Source organism: Sminthopsis crassicaudata, chromosome 3 (assembly GCF_048593235.1).
Source record: "Sminthopsis crassicaudata isolate SCR6 chromosome 3, ASM4859323v1, whole genome shotgun sequence".
Taxonomy (NCBI): domain Eukaryota; kingdom Metazoa; phylum Chordata; class Mammalia; order Dasyuromorphia; family Dasyuridae; genus Sminthopsis; species Sminthopsis crassicaudata.
Genome location: NC_133619.1, coordinates 511,653,072 through 511,665,583, shown reverse-complemented (window position 1 = coordinate 511,665,583; position 12,512 = coordinate 511,653,072). Strand labels below are relative to the sequence as shown.

The following is a 12,512-nucleotide window of genomic DNA, read 5'->3' as shown; positions in this document are numbered from 1 at the left end:
ATCAGTGCAAGCCACAGTAAAGGAACCTGCACAGTGAGAGTTATGAAAAAGGTACCACACAAAGGAAAATCTGATTAAACAGAAACTATCAAACACGATAAAATAATACTATGAATTAAGAGAAAACAAAGAGTTGTGCTCTCCAACCAAAAAATAATAACTCTCTCCACAGATAAACTTAAGCACAGCAAGGGTAAGAGAATTGGCCTATGACACTGTCTTGAAGTAATAAAGCAAGAAGTAAAGTAAAATTAAAAATAGACCTCTAGAGAAAAAATTTTGGACAGAGAATACATAATATGGCAGAGGTTCTTATGTATTTAAAAAAAGAACAATCCTTATGTAAGTACAAATTCCTTGAAAAACACTAAGGGGACAGTTTAATCTTTAATAAAGGAAAAAGTACTCAAAATTCAGTTACTTCAAATGGCAGAAATTTTTAAAAATTGAAAAACTGGACTTGGAATCAAAGGCTCCAGACAGTTACTAGATGTATGATTCTAGGCAAGTCACTGTGCCTCCATTGACCTTATTTCTCTCATCTATAAATTAGTAATAATGATAACATCTGTTTTAAGAATTTTCCAAACCTTAAAATGCTAAATATATGGTAGCTATTATTATTTTCATTTTGTTGTTGTTTAGTTGTTTTTTCAGTCACGTCTAACTCTTCATGACTCCATTTGGGGTTTTCTTGGCAAAGATACTAGAATAGTTTGCCATTTCCTTCTCCAGCTCATTTTACAGATGAAGAAACTGAGACATACAAGGTTAAATGACTTGTCTACTAGTCAGACAGCCAGTAAGTGTCTGAGGCTGTAATTGAACTGAAGAAGATGAGTCTTCCTGACCTTAGGCCAAGCACTCTATCCACTACATCAGGTAAAACATGTCAAGAGTTCATTTAAAATCACTAGACTCCCTAAAATCATGATCATGTTTTAAGAAATAATTTTAAAATCCCAAATAAATGTTAAAACCAGAGGCTAAGTGGAATAGAATCTACCAGTCACCTTCCAAAAGAACCCCAACCTGAAAACACTCAAGCATGTCACTACCAAATTTCAAAGTTTCCATATTTTAAAAAATGATAAAATTTGCCAGGTAGATTTAAAAAAAAATTAAGTTTAAGTATGACAAACTAATCAGAATTACCCAAAACAGCTCTAGTGGTTACAAAATAGGAAAAAAAAAAAAATTGAAATAGTCAAAGGGTACACTTTATTTTTTCATCAGCCTGCTTCCTATCCATCATCTCATATGTATAGATAAGATGGCTACATAAAAATTGTAGAGAAGTTCAATTCCCCTTCATGCATACCAGAAATAAAAATATAAGCTTTATCAAGTCAAGCACTGGGTAAAACAGCAGCCAGCAAAAAATTTTATGTATATAAAACATTCATTTGTTCCACACTCATTTGTTTAATTAATGCAAACATATAAAACATATCCAAATACAGTGAAAATAATTTGAATATATAGTGGAAAAAAAAATATATATATATATATTTTATATATATAGCACTTATTTGTTCAATTAATGCAAATATATAAAACATATCCAAATATACTGAAAACAATTGAGTATATGATAGCCATATGAGAAAATGTTCTCTGTAATGAGCCATTTGCATAAAGATTGATTTTAAATAGTATTTCTTAGGGATACCCAATATGGTTCTTTCTAGTTTTAAATCTGACTACTCTTTTCAAGGGCATTTCTTCCCAGTTGGGTTTAAAGAAAAGTACTTAAATTAACAGATGTAATAATCTGTGAGGCACAGTCATTTTCTCTTAAGTAGGTCATTACATTACTGTCTTCAAGACATGGGGAGAAGATGCATTTTTTAAAAATTTTATTATAATTTCTTATTTACAAAACATATGCATGGGTAATTTTTTAACATTGACCCTTGCAAAACCTTCTATTCCAACTTTTCCCCTCCTTCCTCCCACCCTTCCCCTAGGTGACAGGTAGTCCAATACATGTTAACTTCTTAGAGGGACAAGTGGCGTTCAGCCACCCGAGATTGAGCAATAACAGGTCTGTGATGCCCTTAGATGTCCGGGGCTGCATGTGTGCTATACTGACTGGCTCAGCGTGTGCCTACCCTACGCCGGCAGGCGCGGGTAACCCATTGAACCCCATTCGTGATGGGGATCGGGGATTGCAATTATTCCCCATGAACGAGGAATTCCCAGTAAGTGCGAGTCATAAGCTTGCATTGATTAAGTCCCTGCCCTTTGTACACACCACCCGTCGCTACTACTGATTGGATGGTTTAGTGAGGTCCTCACTATGTTAAATTCAGTATATGTATACATATTTATACAATTATCTTGATGCACTAGAAAGAAAGGAAAAAACCTGAGAAGGAAAACAAAAATGCAAGCAAACAATAACAGAAAGAGTGAAAATGCAATGTTGTGGTCTGCACTCATTTCCTATAGTTCTTTCTCTTGGTGTAGCTGATTCTCTTCTTTACTGAACAATCATCTCATTGTTGAAGAAAGTCATATCCATCAGAATTGATCATCATGTAATCTTCTTGTTGCTGTGTATAATGATCTGCTCATTTCACTTAACATTAGTTCATGTAAGTCTCTCCAAGCCTTTCTGAAATCCTCCTGCTAGTCATTTCTTAGAGAACAATAATATTCCAAAACATTCATTACCACAATATATTCAGCCATTTTCCAATTGATGAGCATCCATTTAATTTCCAGTTTCTAGCCACTACAGAAAGGGCTGCCACAAACATTTTTGTGTGGGTCCCTTTCCCTTCTTAAATCTCTTTGGGATATAAGCCCAGAAGTAATACTGCTGGGTCAAATAGTATGCACAGTTTAATAACTTTTTGAGCATAGTTCCAAACTGGCAGATGCATTTTTCAAGTACCTTTTGCCCTTTTCTGATCAATACCTCAATTATTTCATTTAAGAGTCCTTCCTGGATTGATCTGAAGAGGAGTAAGGAATTACTTCCGAATTGACAGTTTAAAAAAAGTGATAAAGTTTCTTAGCCATATCAGTCCAAAGGCTTCAAATGAAGATAATTTTAAAATGCTTTTTTTTTTTATATAGCTAAAAAAGACAGTGGGAAAGAGCAGGTTAGCAGAAAATCTTAGATTTCGCCAAAAAAGTAAATCTACCACCCAAACTCCTCATAGTTTTTGTTTATAGATGTCCAGGTCATTCCCCTTCTTTACTCAGAATTTAGTAATTAGCTTTTCTTTTCAATACCTGCCCTCATTCTAGCGGAACATACATAATGACTTTCTCTCAAACACCTTACCTATTCACTTCTTCAACCTACCTACTTTTCATAACCTCTTCCTCCACCCCAGCTTAGCTGCACATAAAAATGATCATACCCTTAATCTTTCCATAACTCACAAATACACCTCCTTTGCTAGGTCATCATTCAGGTCATGTCTAAATGTAATTATCCCATAGGGCTCTGACCTGGGTTCTGTTCTATTCTCTCTCTATTTCACTTGGTGACCTTTGTAGCATTTCTTGATTATACCTTCTTTTCTATTCTGATAATGCTACCCCTCTGCTGCAGAACTTCACCTCATGCCTGCCCAATTTCAAAACCTTGCTTGGCTCCCCATCACCTCCAAGAAAGAATACAAAATCCTCCAGCACAGACTTTAGTAATTTATTCTACAAGCAAGTCTTTTTGCCATTTCATTCTCTGCAAAAAGTTGTAGGTAAGGTAGGGGTAAGAAAGGAAAATAAAAGTTTTAGAGAATATAATAGAGAAAAATAAATAACAGCTGCCATGAATGTGAATGGAATGAACTTGCCTTTAAAATACAGAAAGATAGTACAATGGATTTGAAAACAGAATCCAACAGTATATTTATAAGAAATGCACCTGACATAAATAAATGAATGAAAGAAAGAAAGGAAAATAGACACCTGACAAAAAATTTAAACATTTAAAATGAGGGACTGTAATTTATGTTTCAGGTGAATTTTTAAAAAGCACAAGTAAATAATCATGATCTTAGATAAGATTACAATAAAAACTGCCATGTTAAAAAGAGAAAAGCAGATTAATTACATTATGCCTTCAGGCATATAATTATATAAATACTAATAATTTAAGTAGTATAAATATTGATTTGCACAAAATAACATAGTATCTACATAATTATGGGAAAAAAATTAAATTACAATGAAAAATTGACAACAAAACCATAATAGTTGGGGTCATTAGCATACCTCTTTCAAACTAGACAAATATTCTTTAAAAATATAAAAGAAAAGATAAGTTAAAGATCTGAATAGAATTTTGGAAATGGTAGATATGATAGTTCTCTGGTGGTTCCAATAAAGCAATAGAAAGGAATATACAAATTTCTCAGATATACATCTTGCGAAAAATTTGTCACATGTTAAAGCTTAAAAACTTTGTGACAAAATTCAAAAAAGCAGAAATATTAAAAACATCCTTTTATTGAATACAATACCAAAAAATTCAATTAAATGCCTTTGAAGAATTTAAACTTAAATGGAGACTAGATAATTTAATCCTAAAGAATTAGAGCATCATGAACAATAAAAACAATAGATAATTTCAGGGAGAGGAAATGACAATAGTGAGGCAAATATATAAAATAACTACCTAATCTGACTATTAAAGAGAGGGAGCTCAAATTGCCACTATTAAAAAATAAAAAAGAACTCAAACATAAATGGAAAATAAATGATATCATAAAAAGTTATTTTAGCCAAGTGTTTGCCCTAAATACTGATAACTCAAATGAAATACAGGCGTATTTAAAATAACAAAAATATACTCTGGTTAACAAGAACAAGAAATTGAAACTTCAAATAATTTAATCTTTGGGGAAAACAAAGGAAAGAACAGTCTATAAAGTAAATCCAAAAGAAAAAAAGACCTGGAACCAGATGGTTTTCCAGGTAAATTCTTTCTAATATTTAGTCAGTAAGGATTTACTTCAGCCTTTAAAAATCAGTAAATAATTATTATGTATCTGACACCCCTCAAAAATTTTATTTAAGTATTATGTAAGTTATTTGCAAAAACAAGAAACAAGCATCCTACCACACTCCTTTGAAATAAATATGGTCCTGATATATCACTAAACCAGAGAATGTTAGAACCTATAAGGAAAACTGTAGATCTATAGCTCACATAAATATTGCTATAAAAATATTGAATAAAATTTTAACAAAGAAGCTAAAACAATATAGTGAAAAGAGTAAACACTTTGACCAGGCTAGATTTATACTAAAAATATATATAGTTGAGTCAGTATTAGGAAAATAAACATAATCCATGTTAATGAAATAAAAGGATAAAAATCATCAATTGATACAATTTTTTGATAAAAGTATACTTGTATAAAATATTAAAAATAAGGACAAATTGATTCATCCTTAATAAATTATATATCTAAAAGTTAGCATTACTTATAATAACAAAATGATAGAGGACTTTCTAGGTAGAATCAGGGTAAATCAATAATATTATCATTACTATTATTAATAACTTCAGCAAAATAACAAGACATAAATTAAGCCCACTTAAATTTCTGTATTATTAAACCCAATAAGACCCAATAAGAGAAAGAGACAAATACCATTCAGATTAACTAAATAATGTATTAGATCCGATGGAGTCTGACAATCATAACATAATTACATCAGTATAATCAAAACGCCTCAAAGACAGACTAAAATAATCACAGTTATTAATTGATTATTATTAAACTGTATCAATAAAACAAAAATGACCATACAGCTTAAATGGACAGATTCAATGCCATATTAAACCACTAAAGGGTGAATTTATAGAACCAGAAGAAAAAAACAAAGTTCAAGACTTAAGGGAAATTCCTTTGAAGGGCTCAGAATAAGTCCTTGTCAGGATAAGCAAAAGTCCTTGCCCATGTTGTGGGCACCAATATGTCAAGTTCTGATCGTCTCTCAGTTGTAATCCTTCTCTGGGAGGAGGTTTCTTTTCTCTGTGAATCTTTTTCTATGTCCTCTTCACGTGTGAATCCACGGGACATCTGCTTTCCTCTTAAACATATAAGCTCCTCCCCAGAAGTTCAAAGGGGTAGAACTCCCCTCAAAGGCCGGAACTAGAGAATTGTTAAGTACCAACTTAGCACTTAGTAAGAACCTAACAGGAAATGACAAAACATGAAAAGACCTAGCAATACCAGATTTCAGACTATACTATAAATAATAGGTCATTAAAGCTATTTGGTACTGGTAAAATAATAAAGTTAATTAATGAATAGACACATTAACATGATATTTGATAAACACAATTACACTAACTCCTGAACAATCATTTTTTGACCAAAATAACTTGGAAAAGTGGAAAATAGCCTAACAGATAAGTTTATATCAATATCTCAAATCATATAGCACAATGAGCTGTAAAGGGATATAGGACTCAGATATAAGAGGTCAAATAAATTAAGGCCATAGGATTTAAGATAGCTTTCCTACCTGGATAGGGGAAACATTCTTGACCAAGGGATAGAGATAATTATAGAAGATAAAATGGAAAGCTTTGATTAGATAAAAAATGAGATTTTCTTTTAACAGATTAAATGAACACAGTTAAAATTAGAAAGGTATCAATTAACTGGGTGGGGAAATCTTTACTTCAAAATTCCCTGACCAAAGTTTATAAATTTCAGTTGGTTTCCTATAAAATATCTATATTGGACAATGGTATAGGAAATTGCATAAATTATGTGAAAACAAGCATCATTGCCCAATATAGATGAAGGGTTAAAGGATATAAATAGGCAATTTTCAAAAGATGAAATGCAAGTGAACCAATAATTAATGATTTAAAAAAAAAAAAAAAGTACACATTAAAAGTGGCCTTAGGCTCCATTCCTGAAGTCAGGAGGACTTGAGTTCAAATGTGACCTCAGACATTTAATACTTCCTAACTGTGACCCTGGGTAAGTCATTTAAACCCAGTTGCCTCAGCAAAAAGGGAAAAAAAAAAAATGGCCTTAGGTTTCACTTCCCAGACATCAGCTCGGCAAAAATAGCCAAAAAAAAAAAAAAAAAAAGAAAGAAAGTAAGTTTTGGAAAACCTGCTAAAATGTAGGCATGCGAGTATACAGTAGAATTATCATTGTTAAACAATTTGGAACTATACCTATAAAGTATAAAATTATTCATGTCCTTTACACAGTGATATCCCTAGACTTATGCCTAAAAGACATCAAAACAGTCATTATTGTTACAATGAATTGGAAACAAATGGTCACAATTGAAATTTGACAAATTCTCCAAATAAGATCTTGCTAATAGAATGAGTCAATGATTGCTTCATTTTAAGCCAAAGACCCCAAAGAGGAGATGCAGCTTCTTTTTATCAGATTAGAATAAAGAACAAAAAAGGGGAAAGAATCCAGTTGGTTATAGGATTGGCAATATCATGGAAATGAGGATAACCTGATTAGTTGGAAATTGGGACTCAAGTTCACAACTATTCTGTCCTTCCATCCTATGACTAAAATAGTTAATTGTTTGAATCTACCTGCAAGGTTAGAAATAAGAGACCACCAGCATGCTTTAGGTAGTAAACCAGGGATCCTTGAAGATTAGGTTGGTGATACAAAGATGCTACTAGATTAGACTCTCTGATGTCCACTTGGATTCCCCAAGATTTCCTTGAGGTAAGAATAAAAGTGATTCACAGGAGAAATGAATTTCCAAACTTAACTCAATATAGGCCTGCTGAATTTCTGAACTGAGTTCAGAGACAAAGAAGTATGACATAGTTATAAGATAAAATCCATTATAGAATGAAATCAAATATAAATTATAAAATCAATTTTTGCATTTCTCAAAAGGGAATGTAAAAGAAGTACATTTGAGGAAATGAATAAATAATAAGAACATCATGAATATAATCTTGTTGCAATAGAAAAATATGGACTTTTATGAATTGATTCAGAGCAAAGTACAACCAAGGAAAAAAAATGTACTTGTTGACTACAATTATAAAGAAAAACAACTTGGAAAGGTTTAAGAATTCTGATCAGTGTTAGGAACAACTGTATCTCCAAAAGATTAATGATTACCATATTTCCCATTTCTTGAACAAAGACAACTGGATGGTACAGTGGTAGAGTACTTGTCCTGGAGTTAGAAAGGCTTGAGTTCAAGCCCAACCACAGATATTTACTAGCTATATGACCCTGGATAAGTCACTTAACCTCTGCTTCAGTTTCCTCAACTGTAAAATGGGTATTATAATAATAATAGGACCTACTTCCCAAGGTTGTTGTAAAGATTAAAAGAGATAATACAATGTCCAGCACCAAGTAGGTGCTTCATAAATGTTTATTCACCTGCCTTAATTGAAAAGTTATGGGCTAAAGGTGCAGAATGAGACATTTTTCTGCCACAGCTAATTGGTATTTGTTTTGCTTATCTGTTTGTTACAAAGGAAGCTATTTGAAGTGTGGACAGTTATTGGCAGAAAGGATAATAATGATATCAATTTTTTAAAAAGGTCAGAGATACAGGCAAGTAGGGCAGTTTAGGGATTTCTAGGTCAAGTATATTTTTTAAGTTTTGTATAATTTTTTTAAAGAATTATGTATAATAGAGATTCATGATTTCATATACAGTTCTTTTTGTCTTATTTGTATATGGAAATGATTGGGTCTATTGATATAAGTTCATAATTTTAAAATAGAAAAGATAGGGATGGTGGTGAGATGAAGGGACAAGGCATTCAAAGGCAGAGGAAAATGTAAAGTTTACTGGTTAACTGTAGTATCAAGATTTTAAATTCTCTAAGTCTGTGACTTATAGATTCATAATTTTAGAATTGTAAGGGATTTTAACTATAAAGATCTCATCATCCAATTCCTTCAATTTATAGAGGAGGAAAATGAAGCTCAGAAATTATTGCTTAGTAATTTACCCAAAATAAGACAGCAGTTGGCAGAAACATGACTTAAACTCTGATCTCTATAATATTAATAATACCTCCTTTATAGAGCTTTAAGTTTTACAAAGTGTATTCTTCACAACAACCCTCTGAGGCAGAAAATATGCAAGTGTTATTATCTCCATTTTACAGATGAGGATACAGAGGCTGTGAGAAATTAAGTGATTTGCTCGTGATTATACAGCTAATAAGTATTTGAGGTATGATTTGAACCCATTCTCTATATCACTATACCCATGCTTGCCTTTATTATATATGCTGCAGTTGCTGTCATTTAATTTCTGGGTTCTGACTCTTCTTTTTTTCTCTCCCTTTAGCTCTTTTGGAGCAAGGCAATAAGCTTCGCAATGCCATGGTTGTTTCAACAATGCAGTCTTGTCCAGATATTGTTAATATGTTAACAGAAGTTCCTCCTCCAAGAAAGCAATCTGTCAAATCATTAGCTCAGTAAGTTTTAAGTGGTAGTATCCTCAGCTTATCCAATTCTCAAAAGTTGCTATCATACTAATGTATTTTTTTAAATTATTTTTTAAAATCTTAGTGTCAAACTATCCTCTGGGGTAGGCCCTAAAAACCCAGTGATTGCTGAGACCATGCCCACATTTGAAGACTCCCTTTTTTCTTCTCAAAGTGCCTTTCGTGAACATGACTCTCAAGTTGATGCCAAGGCAATACAGCTGCTTCTGGGCAGGTAAAAAAACATAGTTTTGCAACATAAAGCATTTTTTTTTCCAGCTAGCCTAAATCCCTTTATTTTTTTAAGGGGGTAGAGTTCAATTATCTAGAAGATTAATTCCATATTAATACCATTTATGGCATACTGTATGTACTTTCCTAGCTCCTCATGAATCAGCTTATATTCAAGAAGTACAGAAACAGTGTGAATAAAAACCTAGTTGGTTGTATGCTATTGATTTGAGTGTAATTAAAAATATTGTATATACCTTTATACATGTTAGAGGGGAAAAAAACAACAGAAATTTAAAACATGCTATCTGCCTGCTGAATTTCAATCCCTTTTTTAAGACCAAACCAACTTCCAGTTGGTAAATGTCTTTTTTTCTTGGACCTCACATACCACTTTACTTGAATTTTTATCTCTTTTTGGGGTACTTATGTATCACTTTGTGTTATAATTATTTGTAGATGTGGTATTCTTCTACCAAGCTGTAAACTCCAAAACCCAAGGAAAAAGTACTGCAGGCTGCCAGAAAAAGGAGGTGATCGATGGATTCTTTCAATGATCACCTCCTTTGGAGGAACCTCTGGTTCCAGTATATACAGTATATCCATTATATTTTATTCTCTTTAGTTTGACTGAATCTTGATGTTTCATACATTACTTAGTTACCTACCATTTGCCCAATTCTAGTTTTTAAATGTATGATTTTTTCCAATTAGTTTCCATTTGATTAATTTTACTTTTAAAGGTGTTGTTTTCTTCACTGGATTTTTTTTTTTTTTCATTAGGCCAGTTGAATTTTTTAAGGAATCGATTTCTTTATGGGTTTTACCATTATCATCATTATTATTTTGCATTTGACCAATTGTAATTTTTTTTAATAGTTTTTATTTACCAAATATATGTATGGGCAATCTACAACATTGACAATTGCCAATCCCCCATTCCAATTTCCCCCCTTTCATCTCCCCCCCCCCAATGGCAGGTTGACTAACACATGTCAAACATGCCAAAGTACAAATTAAATACAATATATGTATACATGTCCAAATAGTTGTTTTGCTGTACAAAAAGAATCGGACTTTGAAATAGTATACAATTAGCCTGTGAAGGAAATCAAAAATGCAGGCGGACAAAAATAGAGGGATTGGGAGTTCTATGTAGTGGTTCTATTGGAACTGATTTGGTTCATCTCATTGTTGAAAATGGTCACGTCCATCAGAATTGATCATCATATAGTATTGTTATTGAAGTATATTTTACTCAGCATCAGTTCATGTAAGTCTCTCCAGGCCTTTCTGAAATCATCCTGTTGGTCATTTCTTGCAGAACAATAATATTCTATAATATTCATATACCACAACCAATTGTAATTTTCAAGGAATTGTTTTCCTTTTCCAAGCTGTGACTCTCTTGCAAATCTCTCATTTCTTTTCCCCATTTTTCTTCTACCTCTCTTATTTGATTGTTAAAGCCCTTTCTGAGTTCTTCCAAGAAAACACTTTGGGTCCAAATACAATTCTTCCTTTGCAACAACAACAACAAAATTTGGTTCTGCACATATATATTGTACCTAGGATATACTATAAGATATTTAATATGTATGGGAATGCCTGCCATCTAGGGGAGAGGGTGGAGGGAAGGAGGGGAAAAATTCGGAACAGAAGGGAGTACAAGGGATAATGTTGTAAAAAAAAATTACCTATGCATATGTACTGTCAAAGAAAATGTTATAATTATAAAATTAATTTAAAAAAAGAAATCAAGCACATAAGATGTCAAATAATATATACATGATTATATATCTGAAACTATTGTAAAATAAATGTTTTCAATGCAAAAAATATAAATGCATATTTATAGAAACATTGCTTTTAAATTAAAAAAAAAAAAAAAAAGGAAAACACTTTGGGCACGAGACAAGCAAACAAACAACAAAAAGGTGAAAATACTATGCTGTGATTGACATTCAGTATCCATAGGTCTCTCTCTGGATGTAGATGGCATTTTCTATCCCAAATTATGGGATGCTCACTTTACTCGTCATCAGTTCATTATTTTAGATTTAAAGTTCAGTGGCAAAGCAAAAGTTAAGATGCCTGAATGCAGTAGATGACCCTGGAATCTTCAGTAGCTAACCAAGCTTTAAACACTCTACAAAGCCTGCTTCATCTGCTTTCATGGCCTTTGGAGCAAATTATTCCCATCTGCCTATTCCATATACTTGGAATAAATATCCCCTAGTTCACTGATGGATTTAAGACCCCTTAGTTACTATCAACATGGTTTAGGCCCTCTGCCAAAATGCTTTACCAGAATGTGGCCCATTGCACATGCTACCACTTCTTGGAGGCTCAAGTGAAAGAGATTTGGAATTCAACATACAGAAGCAAATAAGCATAGTACCTAGTATATAATAAAACCAAAGAATCAGCTACTAGAAAAACAATTCACTAATTGAACTGCTGGGAAAACTGTAAAGTGTGGCAGAAACCAGGTATAAATCAGCATTTAAACTGCATACTATATGAAGGCAAGCTCCAGAGAGATACATTACTTAAGACACAAAGGGTGACATCCTAATCAAATTAGAGAAACATGGAAGAAAATAGATTTATAAATAGGGAAAGAGTTCATGATCAAACAAAATAAAAATATGCTTATGTCTAAACTGGATATTGCACTTTTACAAAAATGTATAATGTATTAGCACATTAAATTTGATAAAATAAAGCAAAACAGTAAATATAGCATGTATAAATCAAAGTACAACAAAAAAATTACTTTCAATAACAAATTGCTGAAGAAAAACTACAAAGATTACACCATAATTGGGTCACCTGTGTGCAA

At 32.4% G+C, this 12,512-nt stretch overlaps 1 protein-coding gene across 8 annotated transcripts in view; it reads left to right on the top strand.

The window, feature by feature from the left end:
• The window catches only part of C2CD3 (C2 domain containing 3 centriole elongation regulator), a 142,084-nt gene that overhangs the window by 20,632 nt on the left and 108,940 nt on the right, over nt 1-12,512 (top strand). For all 8 annotated transcript variants that reach the window (XR_012488376.1, XR_012488375.1, XM_074304051.1 and 5 more), the window contains 2 exons: nt 9,298-9,427; nt 9,522-9,671. Coding sequence is in view for 6 of the 8 variants with exons in the window: in XM_074304051.1 (XP_074160152.1) it covers nt 9,298-9,427; nt 9,522-9,671 (280 nt within the window). In the remaining 2 variants the exon portion in view is untranslated. The remainder of the gene's footprint in view (nt 1-9,297; nt 9,428-9,521; nt 9,672-12,512) is intronic.